This window comes from Furipterus horrens, unplaced genomic scaffold (assembly GCF_987537825.1).
Source record: "Furipterus horrens unplaced genomic scaffold, mFurHor1.1.pri manual_scaffold_4, whole genome shotgun sequence".
Taxonomy (NCBI): Eukaryota; Metazoa; Chordata; class Mammalia; order Chiroptera; family Furipteridae; genus Furipterus; species Furipterus horrens.
The window spans coordinates 74,049,222-74,075,561 of record NW_028327174.1 but is presented as its reverse complement, the minus strand read 5'-3'; the positions used below and the strand labels follow the sequence as shown (position 1 = coordinate 74,075,561).

The 26,340-nt window shown below is 35.9% G+C and overlaps 1 protein-coding gene across 3 annotated transcripts in view; it reads right to left on the bottom strand.

The window, feature by feature from the left end:
* The window catches only part of NAV3 (neuron navigator 3), a 347,319-nt gene extending 323,203 nt beyond the window's left edge, over positions 1-24,116 (bottom strand). For all 3 annotated transcript variants that reach the window (XM_090273649.1, XM_090273652.1, XM_090273650.1), the window contains exon 1: positions 23,874-24,116. In XM_090273649.1, the coding sequence (XP_090129775.1) occupies positions 23,874-24,116 (243 nt within the window). The remainder of the gene's footprint in view (positions 1-23,873) is intronic.
* Between the last annotated feature and the right edge of the window lie 2,224 nt (positions 24,117-26,340).

Genomic DNA, 26,340 nt, shown 5'->3' with positions numbered 1-26,340 from the left:
TGTTATCTACCATGCTTCACACTCGACTTCTTTCATTTAACATTGCTTAAGTCTAATTCATTATCAATACATGTAGAGCCACCACATTCTTTTTAATGAACAAGAAAATGTTCCAAATGTTCTTTACTTATTAGCAGAAGTTGAATCAACTTATGATGAAACAGAATTGAGTACAAAAAAATAATAATGAAAATGGTGACAATGTGATGAAAGAAGAAAAACATGCAATATTTATGAGGTATGTCAGGGTTCAAATCCAGGGCAAAGTTATCATTTTATATATTTTCTTGAAAAGCAGAAAGATACACCCAGAAAAGTTCTTCCAAGAGAGCCACATCTGATTTTCCTTAAGACTGAAAAGTTACCCACTAAAACTTTTGCCCCGGGGGCCAAAGTCCATATCTCAAGGGACTACATATTTCCCTTAAACAAAATAAATAATTTTAAGACTGGATTTATATATTAGATTGTTTCTGAGAAACATTTGCAATAATAGTTTCCAGGTCTTCACAATATAGTCTAAGGTGTCAACTTGGGAACATATACGAATCCCAAGGGAAGTTTATGAGTATGATAAACTATGCTAATAGTTTCATTATTTAAAGAAAATCACAGCTAAACAAACTTCATTCTTTTCTATATAGAAGACTGAAGAAAGATCGCATCTCAACCAGTTGTGAAATGGGCTTCTATTTCTCATTCTTTCATGGGTTCACTGAAAAAAACTTTATGTGAATGACATACCCTTACTTGTGTAAAAATAGAGTAAGGGTCTACACTTTTTATAATTGTACTGAAAATAAACTAGAAGTAACAGTCAACTTGTAATGACAATCAACACAAAAGATTTAAGATCTCAGGGAGAGGCGAAGAAGCTTGCACCTAAGGAGGACACCATGAATGAATCATCCTGGGCTTCTCTGTTAAGCACTGCACATGTAGTTATATACTTAATGAGATTTTGTTAAGATTTTATTTGCATTGGTTTGGTTTCTGGTAAAGCAGCTATTGTTGTATAGATAAGCATGCTTATATAGTGGGATTTTCCTTTTTAAACATTTTCTTGCTGTTTCATATGAGCAAACGCTTGATTTGTTAGCTTCTGCTTTCCCTGAAGAAAAGAGGTCAGACTCCAATGAAAGTGAAGAGACTCCCTTGTTCTGGAAACTGAATTCCCACAGTATGAAAAACCACAATGAGATAGCAGTCATAAACCATGGCTGTGAGTTCCCAGTCTGTCTTCAACAGCTGCTTTCTCACCAATTCTTCTGGTAAATTTCTATTAAAACTGTATATGCATATGGATGGAATCTCAGGTATTAACTTTAACATGGTGGCTATAACCGTTATACTTCCTGGGAACCTGAGGGATTTCTGAACCTTTGGAAATCTTAATTAACAGCACAGTCCTCACAAAACATTTCCCGGAACGTATGTATTTTGAGTTAAATTCTTCACCCACACATGGAACCCAATCCCCCCTAAATCCCATGTCTCGTATTTCCATTTTCTTTTCATGTTTTTCACCTCCCATGAATAGGGAATTTTTCAAGCCATACTCCAGAGCTTAAAATACTGCAATGTACTCTACAATGTGGATGATGGATAACTTTTTGAAATATTATAAGGTATTGTGTTTTATTTCAGAAGCCACTGCCAAAAGTAAAAATCACAGGCCAGATTCCTAATTCCCTTGGAACTCTCCTATAGAAGTGACCCTTTGAAATCCCTAAGCCCATGAAATAAATATGGATTGTATTTTGTCTCGAATGCAAACTGTGTTTTTATTCTTGGCAAGTTACATAGATAGCAGTTGGTACCTTATGTGAATTTTCTTTTTACTCACGCAATCTCAGTCGTTACAAAGGTACTAAAAACAAATAAGCAAAAATAAAAAACAAAAATAAATAAAACTCATCAACTCCGTGACATAAAAATGTAACCAACTCCATGGCAACGTAAATATCAGTTAGTAGGAGGGGAAGGTCATTTTCTGTCTACATAATACAGATTTTATTATCTTTAGTTTTATGACATGGTTTAATATCTGAATACTTTAATTAAACTTTTTGTAAAAAACATTGAACTCTGATTAATTCCTTTGAGGAAAAGATTAGCCAATGCAGACTTTATCCAAACCCTTATTTCTTTCTTATCCTTTAAGAAACCCAAGAAATGTCACATATAACTAAAGATAATGGTTTAAAATTCAGACAAAGGGAACTGTTAGGAACCAAAATAATTGTATTTTAACCTTCACCATTACAAATATTATTGAATATTAAAAAGTAACAGAATTGATTACATTTCTATTTCAAGAGCTGAATTAAAACTTTTAATATTTTTTATTAGGGTCAGTCCTAGAATTAGGTGAGATTTCTAATATTTTTGAAACATTTTGTTTCAAATTGCTTATTCTATTCAAATATCACCACTAAAAATAAAACAAATAAAAATCCCACAATTACCACGATTTTAAAAATTCATAAAGTATATGTAAATAGCTGTATTCCAGGCACTGGGAAAGGATAGCTAACACAACTACAAAGGTATCTACAAAAACTCTGCGAAGGTCATATTATAGTTTCCATTCTAAAGACAAAGGGAATGGAGCCCAGAGAAGCTGAGTGATATGTTCAAGGTCACTCCCTCAATAAATGGCAGGGTTGGAGTTTGTATATAAAACTGTCTGGTTCCAACATTCAAACTGGAATTCCTCCTTAAATTTATCAGAAATATGTAGGTTTGCATTTCCTCTGGTTCATATTTCATTTTTCACATTACAAAAACAAATACATTTGTTTTTAAAAAGTTAAAAATTATCCAATGTGAGGTCAGAAAATCGTTTTAAATATTTGACAATGCTGAATGAAGTCTAAAAAATTAGAATTTAATCATTCTTATCTTTTCATTGTCCAAGGTCAGTCTAAAAATTTAGAACCACTCAAGATCTGTAGAGGTTATTTTTAGAAAACACCTCTTCTTATTGTCTATTTAAACCATTTGAATTTTAAAGTGTATAATTCCACAATATCTGGGGAAAAATTTTTAAAGCCATTTCCTAATATTCAAATATATCATGTTGTTTAGAAAAAAAGACGCAGTAATTAACTATATCTTCTCTCTTTTCAGCTTAATGACTGTAAAATAATGTAATATTAATAATTTTATTTTTGTTTTTTACTTTTTATTACATCAGTTCAAAACTCTGTGATAGTTTTTCCACCAGAAAATATTCCAAGAGGATATTTTAAAATTATTTTTGGAGTTAAGAAACTTTAATTAAAAGATTGAGTTAAGCCAAATACAGTTCTAAAGGTCAAAAATCTAGATTTCCAATGTCTGTCTTCACACCTTAGAACAAAGGCAACAGCTCTTGCATGGATCTTTGATATCCGCCAACAGCCCTCAGGACTCAGAGGATGCTAACAGCCAGCACTCAGAATTGAGGAGCCATTTATCAGTCTTTCCTCCTAATTATCATTCTGTCGTTATTATACTTCATCAAGAGGTATTTATACTCAGACTTAAACAGCTACATGAACAAGAACAAATAATAAGGATGAGCTCGTAAAGTGAATAAGACCTGCAAGCCCTACTTTTTCCTTAAAGAGATAAAACAGCATCAGCAGTAAAGCTATTAATAGATATCCACTGTAAAAATAATTAATGCTCCTTTCACTCCATAGCATATGTGCCAGGCTAAAATGAATTTCTGAAAAATAATACTGATGTAAAGATAACAGTACTCCAAAATTTATTTAAAAATAAATTGTAATAAAAAAACAATGCAAATGAACTTAATAGTCTTATAATGAAAATTCCAAATATATCTGTAGTTGCTATATAATGTACCAAAGTTTAGTGAAATAAAACAACTATATTTTAGCTTATGATACTGTGGGTTGACAATCTGAGCTAAATTCAGCTGAGTAGTTAGTTGTTCAGCTGATTCAGCCAGGTTCACTCAGGTATGTTTAGTCCCTTTCTCTCTCATATGTCCCAGATTAGCTGTCTGTTGTTTGCGACCATGGGTCATGTGCTACACATTACTCAGAGGGCTGGCCCAGGCTTATTTACATAAGGTTCCCAAAAGCAGCAAGTGAGAAAGGTATAGATCTCTTGAAGCTGCGGCTCAGAATTTTCAGTGCCTCTTCATCTACATTCTATTTCTGAAAGTAAATTCCAAGGCGAGGCCAGCCCAGATTCAAGATGGGAGTAAATAGATGCCTCCATACCACTTTGATGGGAGGAGCTGCAAAGTATTGCAGAATTTTTATAATATATCACAATGTCATTGAAAAAACACCCTATGAGAAATTAGAAAAATTATGTAATACCCTTTAGGGATATCATAGATTCACTAAGAATAGATTATATCCAACTAACCTTTCATTTTGTTGACAGCATTACTAAATTGATGGCCAAGAGAATAACAAAGACAGATATTTTGCTTTCAGCAGATTTTTAATGACAATTTTACTTTTGGGGAACAAAAATGCAGTAAAATTAAGGCTTACAAGAGAATAATTGGATAATTTCACAAATATTTAGACAATTACAATTAAAGAATGATAATTAATAGATCATTGTCTACCTGAATATTTTTAGGATAATTCCAAAAGGATGTACTAATCAGCATTGCTAAGTAATAGATGTTTACGCTTAAAAGATTTAAATGGCATCTCATTCAATTTAAAGATTTAAAAAAGACAGAAGGAATAATTAGCATGATTGAGAAGAAAACAACCTGGAAAGTAACATAGTTTAATTTTAAATTCCATGTTATTATCCAAAGATAAATGCTATGAAAACTTTGGTGTATTTACTTCCAGTAACACACACACACACACACACACAATTGAGTTATGGTAATTATAAAACTTCATATCCTGTATTTTTTACTTACCTTTTTATAAAAATAATATAGCCCCACATCATTAAATATTCTTGGATGGTTTCAAATGACAAGAAATTTAGTGTATTTTATTGTGAAAATGTTGGAGTCCACTTGGGTTGACAATAATCATAAGACTAAGATATAGGGGATTTATTCAGATTTATTCAATTTCAATTTAGGATGTGCAAATAATGTGAAGCTTGCTAAGAATATGATAAATCAGTTTTTGGTTAAATCAATAGATTTAGCCAGTTGTAGGAACTAATGGAACCATGGTCCCTTTGCTGGTAAAACCTCATGAAACTATTGCTTTCCTCAAATATTTAATTTTAAATTTAAAATTTAAAGATGTCAGTAATTAGGCTATGTCTAAAGAAGAATAACCAGGATGATAAGGAGTCTAGAATCCATAGCATGTGTAGAATAGTTGAAGGCCTGTGCTTAAAGAATAGGACAATAAGGTGAGACATTTTCATTTTCTAACACCTTGTTCAGCTGGAGCTATAGAAAACATACACCATTTACCATACCTGCTTTCAAGAGTTAACTCTGAGTTCATCAAAGCTTTTATTTATCTTTGCATTCCTGAAACTACACAAGTCTGGGATGTTGAAGGACTCATATGTCTGGTGAATAAATGAGGGAGTGGACTAATATGCCAGTGAACTAGAACCAGTAAATGAATGTTACACAGAGACAACTTTTACCCCAGTATAAGGAAAAATATATATCTTTTGAAACACTAACTCCAGGTTTTAGAAAGATTCTGTCAATCTGTAGGATCCCTACATTAAAATGAGAATATCATTGGGTTACTTTGTGAATTCAGAAATAAACTGACACAAAATAAAATTGACATTAAGTTTTTAATATAGATAAGATTATCTCTATTCCATACAATGAACAATTCTGCATGTTTTCATATATAGAATAAAATAGTTATTGAATATGTTATACATATTCAATTATATGTCTCAAATATTTTTTCTACACAGAATAGCTTTGTGACCTTGACATAGGCAAAGTCTTGAAACAACAATATGATATACTGGATTATATTAAGAATTTATGTTCTGCAAATGAAACCATTCCTAGAGAGTGAAATAACAACCCACAGAGTGAAAAAATGTATTGACAAAGTATGTCCAACAAAGGAATCATATTCAGAAAACATAAAGAATTCCTATAGACCATTAAGGAAAGGGACTCAACAACCAGAAGAAAAGTGGGCAAGAAACCTAAAGACAATTCACAAAATAGGATATCCAAATGGTCAATTAAATATATGAAAATACGATCAATTCCATTAGTCATCAGGGAAATGTAAATCAAAACTACAATGAAACCGCACTACACAGAAAATATTAAGACTCTTGACCTCATAGCAACCAGGATATCTAACATGAGCAGAGAGGTGGTGCAACCCTAGACCATATTGCTTTCCTACCACCTTGTATATAGGTGGTAGGAAAGTAATATGATCCAACCACTTTGGAAAAGTGCATCAAAACCTATTAAAGTTGACTAATTGACCTACTGTCTATGACCTAGCAATTTCATTCCTAGGTTATCTACCCCACAGACATTCTTTCACATGATCACAAAAAGACATTACACAATGGTCACAGAAGCATTATTTATATAGCCCCAGCTGTACACTATCTAAATGGCCACATTCATGACAGAATGAAAAGCAACAAGCTGTGGGAAAACTTGCACACTAGAATAACATATATCTATGAGAATAATCTGAATTCACATGCAACAATATGGGTAAATGTTATGAACATGATTAATTTAAAAAGGAAGACAAAGAGAGTACATGTTTCATGATTCCATTAATGTATAAATTACAATAATAGGAAAAATTAATCTATGCTGCCAGAAATTGGGATAGTGGTTTCTATTACCAGAACCCAAGGGGATGCTGGCAATACCTGTTTCCTGGTTTGTCCTAGTTGTACGACAGGTATATTCTGTTTCTGAAAACTCATGAACTATATAGTTATAATATGTGCACTTTTGTGGTGTTGTGTTTCTTATTCTTCATTACAAATTAAAAAATAAAAGTTTAAAAAATGTTACATAACTAGCTAAATATTTTACTAAGTTCATAAACGTATTATAAAGGATATTGTGTAATTATGCTTAAGTATAAAGGAAAATTTTATGATTTAAACTGCTATTTTGAAGATCAGTGAGTTCATTGTCTCATCTGAACTTTGTGATGAGAAGGCCACATCTATCCATTCTTTCAAAATGCCATTTACTTTTCCTAAGATGCATCATTTCTTTTATCCTCTTCATCTTGTTTCCCAAGTGAAGTCATTTCTCAATTCCTGCTACTGAAGTAATAGTTCTTGTCTCTCCATGCTCCATCTACAGGAATTGCATAAGAAGCTAGGTCAATTTTACTCATGTAATTTAGCTCCCCTGTGCCTCTTCCTTCCTTCCTTCCTCTTCTTCTCCTCCTCCTCCTTCCTCTTCCTCTTTTTCTTCTTCTTCTTCTTCTTCTTCCTCCTTCTCTCTCTCTCTCTCTCTCTCTCTCTCTCTCTCTCTCTCTCTCTCTCTCTCTCTCTCTCTCTCTCTCTCTCTCATGACAGTGGATAAGTAAAACTCTCAGACACATTGAAGGTCAGCATGAAAGCTAAGAGGCCTTGTGCCCATTTTCCATCCAGTAGCTGGGAGGATCACGGCACAGGGTGTCCCTTGCCAAACTGAAGAATCATGGTTTAGGAAAAATAGAAACAGGGCATTGTTAGGAAGACAGTGTTTGGCATAGCACTCCTGACATGCATGAATTCAGAAGTTTCTGTGTGTGCAAAAATGTGGAGAGGACTCGTGAGCCCAAAGAGAGCTGGCATTAGCACGGGGCAAATGCAGAATTTGGGCAATGGTTATCAGCAAGGGGTGCTGGCACACGACCCAAAGCCCAAATATCAGAAGAAAAGCACCACATGCCCCAGGATCCAGATGCGTAGGACTTTTGCAGGACAGAATAGCAAGAATCCAGATACTAGCAAGCAAACCAGAGATCCTTTCTCACTCCATCCCCTATTCCCCTGAGGACACACATAGTTCCCTAAATATACTGTATCTACCCATTTGGAGATGCCATTTTATAAATGAGAAGAGACAAACGTCATGGAGAAAGGAAAACAGCAGCAACAAAAAGTTTGATATTCAAGTTACTAAATATTTACTCTAACGAGTGTTTCTTAAACTGAAAAAAATAAAAAATCTAATTTAGGTTTCTCCCATCCTTACCAATCTCCTTTTTCTACCACCATTAGCAGAAATGGAGGTTTGAGAGCAAGAAGAGATATGTTATAGAAAATGCTGAGTTGATATTTCCTTACATCTGAGAGGTAGTATGTCTTAAAGCCCTTTAAGTAAAACATATAACTTACAATGCACTTGCAAGAATTTACTACACTACAATGGGCTTGCTATTACCTAGAGGAAGGTCCAGATCATACATCACCATAGACCAGAAGATTCTATTAACATCCATAAACCTATGTTGGCAATAGAGCATGGACATTGTTGCTGAATAGAGTGATCTCACCAATTATGGTCTGACAAACAAATCAAAGAATGCCAAGACACTTTGAAGTGTTGGAGGATGGCTCAAACATATTGCATCTCCATACCGATTCTCTAGCTCAAAGCTATGGCTGGCCTTCTGTGAGATTATGAGTCTTGGATGTGATGTTAAATCCTATTCATTTTCCTAAAAAGATTTGTTAAAGTAACCAAAGTAATAGTCATCAACAAATGGGACATTCAGGTAGTAAGTAACTTTTATATTCATTGTTTAAGATGATATAATCTTAAAACACTCCATTTCAATTTGCTTAGTCTTCATTTTAACAATGTGCATAAAAGAGATACATACAGTAGAAGATCTTCCAGTGTCCCTTTCACTGTTAATATTCTACATTTGATAAGAAAGGCTTAGAGACATCTAAGACCACCACTGGAGTGGGGCCGATTTTCTCAGGATGGACTAATATATCACGATCATGTGCCACATAATAACATTTCAGTCAATAACAAACTGCATACATAGATAATGGTTGCCCCATAAGATTATAATAGAGCTAAAACACTTCCATCACCTGGTAATGTGGCCATCGAAACATTGTAGTGTAACACATTGCTCAAGTGTTTGTGATGACATTAGTGTAAATGAACCTACTGTGCTGCCAGTTATATAAAAGTATAGCACATACAATTATAGTAGGAGGATCTACCACCTAGGTTTCTGTATGAACACTCTGATTTTCACTCAACAACACAATCACCTAACAATACATTTTTCAGAACATATCCTTGTCGTTAAGTGTTGCATGACTGTATCCTAAGGCCAGAATATAAATAAGATTTAACCTTGAATCAATGAAAGAGTTGAAATTTACCAAAAGAGCGGAGTCAACATGTACATCCAAGCTGTCAGGAATAAAGTTTAGGATAGCTCTTTTTTAAACATAAGCATGAGGAAAATCATCAGGCAAAGAAATAAAAGTGGAAAATTCATTATTTTTTAAAAATTTAACAAATATGTTTACATTTCTACTGTATCCAAGAAACTGTGATAATAGATCTCATGGGATATAAACATGAGTCGAATGGGCTTCTCCTTAAAGTAAGGGTTTAAATGAGAAAATTCGTTTCCCTCTCATTGGGAAGAACCTTGAATGATTGCCAACGTTACAGCCATGCCAGGGAAGACTAATTTGTCAACAGTATCTAAGAAGGACTAGTATAACTTTTATAGCCACAAAGAAATCAAAGAAAACACTCCTATTATACATTCGCTCTCGAGAGATTCAAAACCTATGATCTATAAACCTCAGCTAACTGGCAAATGTAGCACAATCTCTCTTTCCGAGTATACACTAAATTGAATGGAATCGTACTGAGATGACTGATGTTTTTGGCCTTTATTAAGGAGATATGTCTGTGTACCTGGGTTCTGCCCTCTAAAATAAAGAGCAGCAATGACATTTAAATCATCTAGTGTTCCAGAACATATGGCAAATGTAGCACACATTTTGTTCAATAGATAATAAGTAGGTACCTCTTGATCCTTTATGCCATTGCCAGGATAAATTGTTCCAAGTGTTTAGTAAATTATGTGCTGTATTAAAAATGGTATGAGCTCATTATTCATTATTTGTAGTGGAGGACAAGCTCCTGTGTGTCTCCAACTTGACTATTTCCAGCAAAGAAAAGGTTTTGATTTATTTGGACTACAATACTCCAAGTAAAATGGAAGAAGGATAAGAACTTCTCCTGGATTTTACCCATTAAGCATTCTTGGGCAAACCTCAGAAATGGCTCCACAGTATAGGTCTTATATTCATTCAGTGGCCTAGCTTTGCAGCTAGTAGCCAAATTCATTGGCTTAACTCAGAGCAGTCTTGTTATTTTAACATGGCTGTTTCTATTTATAAAGTTACACAATCCAGTTGGTTCCTTCTTCCTCTCTGTCTGAGACAAAAAGAAACCACAGTCATTATATAACTGCATTGCCAGGAAATCCAAGCGCTGTTTTCTGGTAGAGGGGAAAAGCCCCACACCTTGACTTATGTCGTACTCATCCTAAATCACATCAGCAGGACACTTTCTCCTGCCTCAAGAATGTGCTCTGAAGTTTTACTATGTTCATTAGAAGGCCTTTTTTGCTACTCTGACGATTCATTTTGTGGTTTTACAGATGTCTTATAAATGAAAGCCTGCTGCACAACAGGAAGCACCTACTGCCAAGTCTTTTGGGGCGTAGCAACACATCCAGAAGAGGATCCAGGGGGTAGGACGTTTGAACAAAAGTTTATACAACTGCACTTGAAAAGAAGAAAGCAAAAGACAAGGCAGACATTGGGACTCATTCTGGCTCTCTTTTCAACTTTTACCAGCTAAATGTGTCCATACATGTCAATACTGGATAGGGTAGTATTGTAGATATGGGAACTTTCCTCTAGAAGGTGAAATAAGATACAAATGCAACAGAATGGACACAGGAATAAGATGTCAAAGATTTTCTTGGCACTCTTAAAATATTAAATTTAATTAAAATTCAATTATGATTTTAAAATTTAATTCTGATTTGATCAAAACTACAGAAGAGAATCTGATATAGCAGTGCTTCTAAAACCCACACTTCATGTAACATCTTTTTCTAAAATCTCATGTAGTATGAACTGTAGATAAAGTCAGCACCTGGGCCACTCTGCCTAGTAGGACTTCTTTCCTGCTGTATCGTCCTTATTATAATCTCTCAGTTGGATTTTATCTTCCCACTGTTTGAATTCTCCCAGCTTGATTCACACAGACCATCCATAAAGGCTAAACTAAATGTGTTTAGTGCCCGAGGGAATTAATTTTCTGCCTGGGATAACTAGACAAAATGTGATGCAATTCCTCCTCTGAATTTAAAATGTTTTGTTATCTTGAAGGCAACTTTCCTCATCCAGTAAAAACAGAGAAAGAAAATAGGTGACCTTAAAAAACATATCTCTGAAACCTAAGATTCTCACACATACAGCTGCCTCTGATAATTTTGGGTGTAGACAGAAGCTCTCTTCCTCTTTGTACTCCCCAAGCATTCTGTCAATGGTCTATTGTTAAATTGTGGACTTTCTCCCAGATCACGTCCTGTCTGTCTAACAGAGAGGCATGTTGCTGAAGTGAAATGGAAATGGAAACCCTGTTTCTTGTGTGGAGTCTCTGAAGGTGAAGAAAAAGGCAAACTTAATGCAGTATCTCAAGATATCACTACATTCAAAGGAAGGCCCAGAGGACTGACGCTGAAAATTAACCTGATGAACTCAGGAAACTAAGCTATGTTCGATTTACTGACAACTCTAGGCTTTTCACACAAAAGGAAAGAGCAAGACAGCCATTATCGCCAATACTATTTAAAATGGTATAAATAAGGAAGGAGTAAATGTAAATACTTAAGTCTTATAAAAAAATAATACTTCTTTGCATAACTAAAAGCTTCAGAGAAAAGCCCTTTTGACTTTGATTAAATTTAGTTTTAAATCTTAGCTCTACAAATTATCTCTCTCAGAGACCTAACCTTTCCCCCAGATAATGGTCAACAGGTCTGGGCCTCTGGAAGGCTGAAGATAATATCTTGATCTAAGTTATATTTCAGCTCTTGAGCCCTAAGGTGGAATGGCCCTTGGCTACTTACCATGAGACCATAAAGGCACTGGAAAGATCTCAGAGATGTCCTTAAGACCTGAAGAAATGATTCATTACCCTTCCTCACCTCCAACCAAACAACTGCCAGCATGACCCCAAACCCCTAAACCAGAAAGTGTCTTGTGATTTTTCCCTATATGATCTGTAACCTACATGCCATTGAGGAATTTGGGCTTTTGGCCGTTATTAGCATCTCACTCTTCTGATGGTGTCATTCATCAATAAAATAGCCAATATTTCTCCACTGCAATTCTTCCTGTCTGCTGGAGCTGAGTGGATGAAGTACTTCTGTTTTGTAACAGACACTACTTCTAATTTGAATAATTGCTGTTAAAGAAAGACTATGTTCTGTTGAATCTGAGTAGATAACTGACAGCATGTGACAATAAATCCTTAAATAAGGAAAGATTTTAAAATCAATAAACATAAAATGTATTTTCAAATACTACAAAATTGTAATTGATAATTAGACAATTATAAAAAGCAGAATAAAATTAGAGAGAAACAAGACATTTGATTCAGAATTATGGTGACCAACCCTACCAGTCTGCTCTGGACTGAGAGGTCACAACAACAATAATCTTCCAGTGCTAAAGTCGGGGCAGTCCTAGGAAAGTCAGTATAGTTGTTCTTCCTATGTGGATTCAATTAGAATTATTTTAATGATTTCATATTGTAGGGGTATGGGGAAAAAATAATAACTAAAACCTGGAATAGAAATATTGAGAAAATAGTTATTTAAATTATATAGTATGTCCCTATAAATGCCTCTAGGAAATATTTCTCGCACACCCAGAAACAGACAAAGATGTGACTCTCCTGAGCAAAATATTAGCTCATGCTTTGGACACTGATTAACTTTTCACTAGCTTAAGCTTTATGTATCAGCAGTTCAAAACCTCAGACCCAAATGTATGGAGGACTTCTAACACCTATACAAAATATCACAGCACAAATTTTATATGCCAGTCTTTCCTTTAGCTTTATCTTTTTCTTTTGTTCTTTTCCTCTTATAATCCCATTTTATTTGCATATCTTTTGAAATCTTATATGTTGTTTTATGCTTTTTAATTCTACTAAATCCTTTTTTTCAAACAAGGCAGATCTAAATCAGTGGTTCTAAATTGAAGGTAGTTCTATGTCAATGTCTGGAGACATTTTTGACTGTCACAACTGGAGGGAGTAAACCTATTCTAAATAAAACAAACACACCCCAAATGTATAATAAAAGTTATGATTATTAAAAATCTTAATTACAATTGTTTCTGTTATTTCTAGAAAATACTAAGTAGGAATTTAATGCTGTCAAAAAAGAATGAATATACATTTCTAGAAAAGAGGACCAGCTGTTGCAAGTATATATGCCATAAAGCCTATCATGTTAAAATAAGCTATTTAACATGCATAAAACATATACGCCTTGCCTTATACATGGTAAGTATGTGATACATAGTTGATGATAAACTAACTGACCGGAAGAATGGTTAATAAAAATAAGTCACCTAGGATCCATGATGTAGTCCTAGAAGAGGCAATTGGAAGAATTTACATTTGTGAATTCAGCCTTGTTTTAGAATACAATAGGTCTTGCCTGAATCAGAGGAAAAGAGAGGAGAGAACATATTGTTGGAGATGATAAAACTTGCTTTTAGTGGAAGAAGGCAACACACAAGTGTGGATATCAAAAGGCCAGCCAAAGGAAGGAAGAAACAGCTATAAAAAGCAGATGGTTCTAAGAGAAAGGAAATGTGAAACAGGATCCAAAAAATATATGGGTCAAAATAATAACATAAAAGGTTCTGGAAAAAAAAAATCACTCTGTAGAAATTCAATAAGTCATCCAAAAAGAAAAAGGCACAACAAGATTATATTAAAAATATAAGCATTGAGGGGCAATAAATAGAAATACATAACCAGTACACTCTCTGAGTTCAAAAAGTGAGCAATTTAAATTGATCTAAATTAAAGCTAAACAGTAAATACTGTCAAAGAGAAGTAGAAACCTGAGTAGAGATAGTCCCAGATGCACAAATCAACCTAAAGACCAATTAAATCTTAGGAAATTTACCTTGCATTCAAAAGGAAGTTGCTCTAAGTACTGGACTTCATATTCATTTACTATGGTCTGAAAGAATTGTAATATGAGTTGCTTCTCTCAATACTAGTGGTGGATTTGTCAATGGTCCTTTTATGCATTCCCAGAAGGTCACTTTGGAACCAATTTGCAATGTGCTGACAGAAGCTACACAGTAGCTCCAGGCCAAGAGAGCAGATAGCTCCCTCACAAGTGTGCAGCCGCATTGGACATCTAGAAGCCAGCATATGCGTCCTTCCCACTGCGATGCCTGACTTTACCCTAATTCTCTAAATTTCAATTCCAGAATTCAGATCTTACTCTGCGTTGGCCTTTCTGATTCCCAGGCTTGATGGGATAGTTTCCAGGTTCAGCAAGAGAAGAATGCTAAAAACTAAGTAGTTAAGCAAATAGAAACAAAGGCACAGGACCAAGAGAGAGATGTTTTAGACTGTGAGTTTGAATCAACAGGTTGGAGCAGGAGAAATTGAAGATGGTCAGCTAAATCATAAGGAGGGGAGCAGCTGAAGGAAGCATGAGACCACAGTGAAATTTTTATATCATGCCTTTATGTAGATGGGCTTGGTCTATTTTTAAAAAAGCTAGGTTAATTGCAAGATATTTTCTTTCTGTACATTTATCAACTTGAGTATAAGTATGGTCCTCCAATTATTCAATGTTTTGCATTTAAAGACACATTCCTATAATTCAGGATAACTTCTTGACAATCTGGAAGACACTTCTGGGCACCCTAGAATATTTTTAATATGGTCAATTTTTGTTTAATCTTCAACATCTGACTAATTAGGCAGTCTCTGGTTAACCAAATGCTTGCTAATAGTTCACCAAACCATTTCCATTAATTTCTGGAAATACAGCTAGGCTATATTTCCTATTCTCTCTTGTAATTAGGGGTCACCATACTACTGAGTTCTGAACAATCTAACTGAATGGAAGTGACATATGAAATTTCTAAGCCTCCATTTTCTCTCTTTCACTGATGGCTGGCTAGAGTTGGGATGATAGAATCACAAGCTGGAAGGCCTCTGGTTTCCTGAGTTGCCATAAACATACATCAGCCAACTTTTTCTCCAAAGGACCAGATGTCAGTACTTTAGTCTTTGCGGGCCATACAGTCTCTATTGTAACTACTCAGTGCTGTTACCCTAGCACAAATGTAGCCATAGAACAACACACAAGCCAACAGCAAGGCTGTGTTCCAATAAAACTTTACTTGATAAAATTGGGCACCAGCCCAAATTTGACCTATGGGCCATAGTTTGTCAACCCCTGACTATACGGAACAGCTAAAAGATGAAAAACTCCTCCTTAAGCCACTGAAACCTTGAGTTTGTCTGTTGTAGAAATTAGCATTACCTTAACTGACACAATGTCATTTTTGATTGTCATCTATAAAATGTACTCTAACACATTTCATGATACAAAATTATGAAACTGCCCACCACAAACTTTAGGTTTTTACAGAAGAGTTTTTTACCACATCACAATACATTAAAAAAATAGGTGACCTATGGTTTTTGTTTGTTTGGCTTGGATTTTTTTCTTTTATGGAGACTGCATAATGTTATTTTATTGTGAAACAGGTAAAATTTTACCACTGCCCTCTCATCTGATGATTTTATTTCCAGGCAGAATTGGAACACTTTTTAACAAATCATTCCATTTTTCTGGAAAAAATGGGGAAATCCTGCCATGTATCCAATTAATGAACTCTCTCACAGATATTGGATTTCTCTATGCGACCCAGTGACTAGGAATCCAAAGGAAAGTATTTCTCAAAGCAAAAATGGAGTAACTATGGGGATTGGGGGAGAGGAAGAGTTCAAAGAAATTTGTCAAAGATGAATTCAGTACTCCTGGCAGGAACCTATGGTTTTCATTGTTTTCCTATTCTGTGACTCAGTATCCACAAAAAGAGACAAGAATCATATTGATTTTGACTGTGGTTTATAAATTTCTGTGAGAGAGAGCCAGAGAAGGAGATGAAGATTAAGGACATGGGAGTAAAACAGAGCTAGGCTGGGATTCCTGCTCCACCTGAGCATCAATTTGAGCTCAGTTTCTATGTATATTTAATTGGAATAACAATAAATTGGGTATAGAACCCAGCTTCTTCTGTGGTAGGTACTCAAGAACTGTTAGTAATTATCACTAGTTTTAATAGCTATTTGCTGCCAAGTTCACAAATTATCATTTCCAAGTAAAATGTAAGGTTTTTCTTTTTTTTTGAGAAAAATATATTTATCCTTCAAGACTTAGAATTTTGTGGATTGTTGATATTTAATAAGTGACCGTGAATATCTACTTCTTTAACTCAACTTGTCCCTCTTCCATTGCCTGAGCTTGGGATTTTAGTCAATATTTTGCTTCATCATAACCTTTTTTTTTTCCCATATTTTTAAACTTTTCTCCCTTTACTGGACCTCTCCATGTGTCATTTCACCATCATTTTTCTCAAATACAGACTTAGTCATGTCACTTTGACATCCTCCCTTCATCTTCTAGAAAGCCCAAACTCCTTACTGGACATTTAACACCCGTCTTTTCTCTGTCTCAACTTCATCTGTCTCATTTGTTTACATCCTACTTTGAAGAATTGGTTAATAATCTGTAGTTTTCTAAACACAGCACAGTATTAACTATCTTGGTTAATGCTATTCTATCTAAGATGTTCTTTTTTCCATATTTATTTGGCTAAATCAAATTCATCCTTCAAAACATGCCTGAAATTTTCTTTCCTCATATATAGAATATTAAATACTGCCTCCTTTGCTCTACTTCCAATTCTTAATATTATTATTTTTGTATTAAACCATTGGATATTTTTATATTATAGTAGGTAACAAATGTTGACCACTAACTATATACTAGTCACCCTGTTGGCACATAGTTTATAATTTATATGCAATATATCCTCACAATAATTTAATGGGATTATTTATATTACTGTCCTCATTTTATAGATGAATAAACTGAGACTTAAGTATTAATTGACTTGCCAAGGTCACCCTGCCAGTAAATATTGGAGCATTCCAAGAAGAGAACTGTGGTCAGCAGATGTCAAATGCTGCAAACAGGATGAAAGCAAAAATTAAAATGTTAACATTAACCATGAAGAGATGTCTTTTTAAAAGCCATTGGTAACCTCTAGGAAAACAAAATATGCAGCCACTGTGTAAAACAGTATGGAATTTCCTCAAAAAATTAAAAATGGAACTGCCTTTTGATCTAGAGATTCTACTGCTGGAATTATATCCAAAGAATCCTGAAACACCAATTCAGAAGAATGTGTGCACCCCTACATTCATAGCAGTGCTATTTACAATAGCCAAGTGCTGGAAACAGCCTAACTGCCCATCTGTGGATGAGTGGATTAAAAACCGTGGTATATTTACACAATGGAGTACTACACAACAGAAAGAAAGAAGGAACTCCTACCTTATTTGACAACATGGATAGAACTGCAGAGTATTATGCTTAGTTAAATAAGCCAGGCAGCAAAAGACAAATACCATATGATCTCACCTAATACAGGGATCTAATGAACAAAATGAACAAATGGCCAAAATGGAACCAGAGGCATGGAAACAAGGAGCAGACTAACAGTGACCAGAGGAGAGCAGGGAGGAGGAGAAGAGGGGAAAGAAGGGGAAGGGTCTAGTCAAGGAACTAATATAAATGACCCATGGACATGGACAACAGGGTGGGGATTGACTGTGGGAGAGGGCATTAGAATGCCACATTTCTACAATGTTTACTCAAGGGAAATACTCGTTTATGTATGACACTGAATAGCTTAGAATTCTGCCAGAAGAGACAATGTAAATTTCAAGAATCATGACAACAGTCTTCACATCATTGGTACCAGGAAGGCAAAAAGAATTAAAATGACCATTAACAGTTTAACCTTGAAACATGTAGCATAAGATATAACTGGAAAAAGAAATAATCATGTTTCTTTAAATACAAATACAGTAACTAAATATGCAAGCACAGCAGAAACAGGCAAAGAAGGCAAATCATCTAGGGACCTGAAGGCTGACCTATGCAGCAGTAGGCCTGGCCAGCTCTGGAAGTGCTACCAAGTGAGTAAGCCAACAGGACTGTCAACAGTCTTCAGCAATCAGACATCCTCTCCAAAAAGGAAACAGCTGGAGGCCAGAGCCAGTCATCTCCTCTATTGACATCTGCTTCTATGTTTCTATCCTGGGGTTTCTTCCATTTATTGCCGTTAGCCAAAGAAGTCGATAGGGACCATGTGTCAACTTAATTGTCTTCTCCTGATAATTTTAGGCACTTGGGTATACCAATGATTTATTTGTAATTCACTAGCAATGTTAATTCAACACTTAAAACAAAACTTACTAGTATATGTAGAAATTAAGTCAATCAATAGCCCTTTTTCTCTTCCCCTGACATCAGCAGAAGCCTTCATTGTTGCAGTGTTCCTGGTTAAGAGTAACATCTGGAGCCACACAGCATTAGTGTGACTCCATATTCTATCCGACTTTAGCAGTGAGATATTGCAAGTCATTTAACCACTCTTGGTTTCTTCATCTGTAAAATGGGAATGATAACCTTGCCTATACCACAAGGCTATTTTGAGGACTGAATAGGATACTCCATAAAGTGCCTAGTTCAGTACCTAATACACCGGAAGCTTCTATAAACATTTGTTAATATTAGTATCTTTCTGCTATGATTTTTCCTAAATATCATTGACAGTGTAATTTTGTTTCATTCTTCCATAAAAACCTTCCTAAAATGAAGACTGCCATCTATAATCTGAACCAAAAATGTTCTTTTCCATAAACTGCTCAAATTATAATGGTGTACTGGGTATTCTGTCCTGGCTGGTTTGGCTCAGTGGATTGAGCGTCGGCCTGCGAGCTAAGTGTCGCTGGTTCGATCTTCCAGTCAGGGCACATCAGAGAAGGAAAACTCTGATTCCAAAAAACCTCCGCTGCCTTGCGGCATACCTCTTCAGGGGAAAGGCTAAGGGAGTAAACCCCGACAGAAAATCCGGAGCCGGAGTCCCTAAGGCGGTTCGACGTTGTAGACAACACCGGCAACTCCTGCGGCGCACCTGAAGCCAAGCTGTATTGACTCCGTCTTTCCCTTGGACCCTTCAGCTGCGAAGAGAGGGGGGGTCTGCTGCATGGGCAACAGCAGACCCTCCATATCACCCTGCCCAGGCTCTGTAGCTTCAGCTTCACTGGAGAGGACACTCCAGCGTCATCACAAGGTGTCGATTCAACACGGGAGGAGACAGATACCGTGTCACTCCCGAGTCAGACTGCACAGCCATTCTCGGCGGTGCAGATAGACTCTTAAGAAGCTACACCATCGTCTCTCGAGACGGACGGCTGCCGACATGTCACTATTTATGTATCTTCTGTTTTCAAATCATTAGTGTTAGCACAATGTAAACAAAGTAGTAAGAAATAATCTCTACCTTGATTGTCCTTACAACTAGTAGAGTAAGAAAATTAAACAAACATCCATACATGCCATACTTTTTAAAGAATTTTATTTAGATCTCCTCAACTGGATGTAAATCTCCCTCCCTTTTGACCTCCACAACAATTCGATTATTCTTTTCTTTGACTTTTGAACTGAGTTTTAAAGAGTGAGCGAGATTTAGAAGATAGGGTATAATTTTTTTTAAAGATAAAATACATATAGTAATTATTTCATGAAGAGAGAGTGTAATGTAATATACAAAAAAGGCTCTGCAGGGACAAACCTAAATTCAAGTCCTGGATTTTGGTATTAATTAACTATCTGATTTTATGACTGTTTCCCATTCTATTTAAGCCTCATTTTATTTCTCTGTAAATGTGGAAATAATGCCTCCTTTAAAGTACCATGATAATAAAACAAAAAATTTCCCATTAAATACATGGTAAATGCTCAAAAAATTAATTGTTTTTTATGATATTAAAAATCTTGAGTTTGCATAGGTAATCCAAGAGGGAAGGAGTGGGTAGGCACAACACTGGAAAGCAGTTAGAAATGAGAATACAGGTAAAAGAGAGGTGGCAGACCAAGCTGGAAGGATGCCAGGGGCTGAAAAGTGAAGACCAGAAAAGAAGTTCTTAGTGGTAATATGGCCAAGAACTTTCATGAACAGGGATGTCCGATGCTTAATTGTATCTTTTTTGCAGAGCCTTGACAAAATAGTACCCTTTTTCTTAACTTTAATCTCCAGATAAAGTAAAGATACCAAAGCAAAGTGACTCTTTTACTCATTTGGGTAACTAGCCAGGAAGAGAGGAAAAATGAAACCATATTAGCAGAAACAGAAAATTCAAGGAAAAGTAAGGAATCAGAATAAGACATAACTAGAGAAAACAAAAATTGTTGAGATATCATGGTGGAGTTTCTAAATGCATGTGAAATGCTTGTGACATAGAATCTGGAACTAAAAGTATGTATTTGTAAAAAATAAATAAATAAATAAATAAATAAATAAATATAATAAAAGTATATATTTGTTATAGATGCAGTGAGACTAAGCAGTCCCAAGAACTTGGGACACCCAGGAAGGGTGCATCTGGAATACAGCAGCTAGATCAGCGGTTCTCAACCTCTGGGTCGCGACCCCTTTGGGGGTCAAACGACCCTTTCACAAGGGTTGCCTAAGACCATCGGAAAACACATATATAATTACATATTGTTTTTGTGATTAATCACTATGCTTTAGTTATGGTTGGGAGTCACCACAACATGAGGAACTGTATTAAAGGGTCGTGGCTTTAGGAAGGTTGAGAACCACTAAGCTAGATGAAGCTATTAGAGACGAGGAGGAGGTAACAACTGGGAGACTAGAATGCCTCAATGAAAAATTTGTAAAACATGAAAAGTAACTAAAGTTTTTTTCATTAAGCAGGATGGTGAATGTGTTGGGTGGATACTGTGGAGAGCTTCAGGAGACGAGGAGACCAGTTTGGAATTATTGCAATCGTTGACAGAAAACAAGGGCCAATGCACAAGAGTGTGCATAGTGAATAAATCTAAGCTATAAAATCTCCAATTTCTAAAAATTACGAGATGTGCACTAGTGATGTGTATCACCAGATATTGAACTAGGAATTCAAGATTAGATGACTAGAATAATGACATTTACACTGATGAAATACAAGTATAGGAGAACAAAGTGCTGGTCTGAAGACACATATAAAGGTTTGTTCTCTGTAACCAAACTGTGGGGCTGTTTGGTTCAAGGACTAGCAGCGAATTCCACATAAATGTATTTTAATGACTGTCATCTAATGTGGGTACTATCCATGGCCTCTTTTTCCTTAGAAATAGAACCCGTAATTTTTAGCTGGGCACATAGCTTCCTAGGATAAAAACTACAGTTTCCTGTTTCCATCACCCAGCTAGATAAGCTCTCGGAACTATAAACAGGCTAGTGGGATGTGGAGGAATCCTTCATGAAATAGAATATGCCCTTTTAATGGAATGGGACTCAATTATCCACTCAGGACTGAGAGACAGATGCCACAAACTGATGATGGTAGGCGAACCAGAGGGAGCTTGGTTCCCTGACAACTGCATGCAGTCACCCTACCAACCACAGCCTGCTTATTTCCATTTATCCTTTACATGAAGAAAAATTAAACTCCTATCATGTTCATGGTCTTGTTAGGTTGAGTTTTCTACTGTTTGCAGCCAGATCTAATGGTCTCTAACCACCTTGACCATTTCATTATTTTCTTCAGTTCTATTTTGTAAAAGTTTATAAATATCTTTCAATATACTTTTTTAACATTTAGAAATACTTTGAAGTGCTGACCAGGCATTCTTTACATTTGTTTGAGAATGTCTTTAATCTGATAAGTGGCATTATAAAAATCTTCCTAAATACAATATTGCTTACCACAGAGTCTTATTGGAATATCAGATGTGTGATTGATATATTTGCTAACCAGAGATCAACCAAAATTCAATTGAAAACAGTACTTATAGTTGTCAAGTCTTAGGCCAAGGCCATTTATCAAAGTGAAACTTTGACTAAATCTGCAGAGATAACAGCATGGTCAGCAGAGAAAAAGGGCCTGTCTATTCTTCCCATCTAATCTAGACAAGTCACTGTGGGTACACAGAACAGAGTTATGTGGTGTCCATGTTTAATTATTTGCATAAAGTTAAATATTTCTATTTTTTTATTTTTTAAATTTAATCTTTATTGTATTTTTTTTCCATTACCATTTAGTAAGTTAAATATTTTTAGTCTTTTGTTGATAATTTATGCTTCCCTACTTTTACCCTGAATTGTATACCTTGTACGGAGAGCTAAGCCTACAATTAATTATTTTCTAACTGATTTTTCTTACATTGACAATGCTTTCTTAAAACATCAAAGCAATAATTTAGAGCTAGAAGTACTTTAAAAACCATGCATTTCAAACCTTATGTTTTATAGATTAAATTATCCAATGAGACTAAAGAATTTAGAAGCAAGTCTTTCTCAGAACAATTGTTAGTTCATTCATTCATTAATTTATCCATGTATTAATCTAGTCAATTTTTAATTCTTACACATAAAGCATTGGAGAGAAGGAGCTGGACTGTAGAATAAGGTCCTGCTATTTATATTTTCAGTTTAGTGTAGTAAGAAATAAGTTATCCGGATGATTAAAATACAATATAGGTCAATGTGCTGTAAGTATTACTACAGACAAAGAATCATAGGAGAATAAAGGAGGAGAAGGGGTAGCTAGCAAAGACTTTATGAAGAAAGTTGCATTTGGGGCTGGACCTTCGAGGGTTGAGCAGGTGAAAATAGAATGTGCATTTCAGGCAAAAGGGGTGGTTTTCTTTTTAATATGTAGAGTTTATTTCTACATGAAGTGTTTTCCTTGAGTCATTTTTAAATTACATTTTGATGGGACAGTAAAATCAAACCAGTCTCTACGATGCCAGAAATGAGAGTGGTTGCTTTGGAAAGCTTGACGTCATAGTTAAAGCTGCATGAAAAAGTGATGTTTATCAATGTACAAAAGAATCCCCCTGATGTTCATCAGCTGAAGGGCCAGGCTACTCCACAGCATCTGGAGAAAAGGATTGTAGCATCACTTAAAAACAAAGAGTATGAGCTACTGCTCACAAAATTTATAAATTAAATGACTGAAAAAGATGTCAGTAATAAGTAAAACAGTAAGGTTTCAATTTACAAGTGAAAATCCAGACAAATGTATAGTATCAAGGAAAATAATATTTCATTTTCCTTCACAGTGCAATGAATTAAGCAGCCTATGATACACAAATTCATACAGAAAGTGTTTAAGATGCAAATGACATTTAGAGCAAAGTAATGGTATCTCTATGAACTTTTACAAATAACTCTCCTTTAACATTGTAATATATGTGAAAAATAGTCCCCCTTTTTCTTGTATTTATGATTGGTTACAGTTATCAGTAACAGAGCAATATCTAGGAATAACTAGGCACTTCATTCATGAGTAGTACTAGGTGATAGCAACATATGCATATTTAGAGAACTCTGTTTGTAACCATTATAACAATAAACTATAAGTACAGATTTACATAGGCTAAAAAGCTTTTCAGTTATACAAACAACTGGCTTTATATTCCATCTACAAGTAAATTTGCATTTTAGCTACATAAGTCAGCAGGTAACCTTCAGCCACTAACCTTGCTGTCTTCTGTCTCCTTAGCTTTCCCTTGGAGGGGATTCTTCTCTCCAAATTCACGGGTTGATTTTAATGTGAGCTGACAAGAAAGCATTGAGCTCTCTGTTTCAGTAAGTTCCAAAGGTCTTGAAGAACAGTGCTGTGACCCAGTAGTGGCAAGATTTGGTATCGGAAGAGCAGTGTGAACAGGCTTTGACCCAACAGCTGGCTGTCTCAGTTTTGAGGCAACCCCAAGTACAGGCATGGCTTCTATAAAAGTATCTTCTTGCTGCCAAAGAAAATGCTTCTAACCTCAGTCTGGTAGACTCCAACTTTAGTATTTCCAGAACAAATATTTTAAACAAAACTAGCAGTCATCATGATTAAAAACAACAATAACAAAAAAATAATAATAAACTAATAATATAACTTTCAGGAAGAGGCAATAAAACTTCCCTTCATCTTCAGTTAAGTATCTTTCTTGTTGGCTGAAATCTCATATTCTCATTCTCTCTCTCTCTCTCTCTCTCTCTCTCTCTCTCTCTCTCTCTCTCTCCTCAGTGAGTCAGTGTCTATGTAATATTAAATACTCCTTTGGGGAGTACATTTTCTGAAAGGTAACTGCTACAAAGCTCCTTCTTTGGGATTAAAGAGCTCCTAGTTTTACTCTTTCTCCTCTGCAGCAGTCTGAGTCTGAGCACTGAGAATGAAAAAGGGAAAAACAAAAGGAAAAGTCTTTCCGTCCAATTGTCAAAGCAGCCAGAAGACCACAATAGTGGAAGGACAGGCTCTCTTCCTGCCTTCAGAAATAACCAGCCTACATTCTCTTTTTAAAGAAAATCGTATTTCCCCCAGCTGAAAAAGAAAAAAAGGTGGACACGATTAATGGCCAAAACAAACAGCTGTTGGAAGAACTTTTAGCCCGGAAACAATCTCAGCAATGAAGCTGTTTGTCTAATTTCCAGCTATTTTTCACTCCTGACAGCCATGAACCACGGTGTTCATTCTGTTTTATCCCATGAAATCAGGTTCAACTCATGCAATAGTGCAACTAGCTAAAGCTGCAAAATTACTCAGCAGAGCAGGCCTGCCTAGGTTATAAAAATAGAGTAAATACTAAGAGTGGGGCACTACATATAGAGTAATCATTGTATCTAAAGTCACTAATGATAATAAAAACATTTACAACTAATACATATGTGGAATATACTATATAGCATAGCACTTACTGGGCAATCCCTTTTGCATTGTCACATTTAACCAATGGATGACTCAAGAATAGACACATTTCTTCTCTCCACTTTATAGAAAGGATAACTCCAATTTATTTCAGTAATTTGACCAAAATCATCCAGTTAGAAAGTGGAAGAGCCTGTACAACCTAAAGAGTAACTTTAAAAACCGTCTTAGAAATAACTTATTGTATAAGAACATTATTACTCGTTTATTAAATACTACTTAAAATCCTAAGCTTGTAAAAAGTGTCCAAATGTGTACTCAATAAATATGAACAATGCAGCTTCTGTCCTTAAAATTATTTTATTATAATCAGGACTTCCGGCCAAGATGGAGGCTTAGACGGACACGCTAGGTCTCCCTCTACAACTAGAGAGGAATACAACTACTTCAAAACAAAGGATAACTAGAAATTCCAGAAAATAAAACTACAAAAAGGCCAACATATGAAGTTATAAACCAGCGGTGCCATTTGGGCAGGTAAGAGTTAAAGAGGGCAGTGCTGTTTGCGTCGCACCCGGAGCGGCGGGCGGCGAGGAGTCCCGGCTGCGGTCAAGCCCCTGGCGGTGCGCGACCCCGGCGCTGGGGAGAGCGGCCGCAGCATCGCCTTGAACAGTGAGGCCCAGGGGGGCGGGAGGACGGATCCCGGTCTCCTAGCTGAATAACTGTGTGAATCCATCTTGGACCCCCGCCCCCAAAGAAAGCACCACAGGGCTGCGAAATAGGTCGCGGACAGGCAGGCGCCGGCCGGTCGCTGATTTGTGACGCGTACACAGGCACTGCCCCCGACAGCCGGCCCGAGAAAACAAAACGCATCTGTCAAAATGAGGCAGGCAACTATAGAAATACCGGTAACACAACTCACCAGGCAGCAGATAGAGAACCTGACAGATGAACAGATAAGAAACCTGTCAGAGGCTCAGTTCTGGGCCATTGTCATCAGGTGGCTTACAGAATTCACAAAAGAGCAGGAAAAAGATATGAAAGAAGCGAAAAACTTTCATAACGAAAGGAACAAAACCGCATACGAGACAGAAGGAAAGGAAATAAAATCCAGAGTTCATTTCAACAAACTGGAATATGGAGAAGGAACAAGCAGTCAACCAATGCAGCGAGAGGAAATGGGAAGCAACAATGAAAGGATCAGAAACCTCTGGGACAGCTATAAAAGGCCCAACATAAGAATCATTGGTTTGCCAGAGAATGAGGAAGATGAACTAGAACTTGAAAAATTGAGTGAAAATATAATAAAG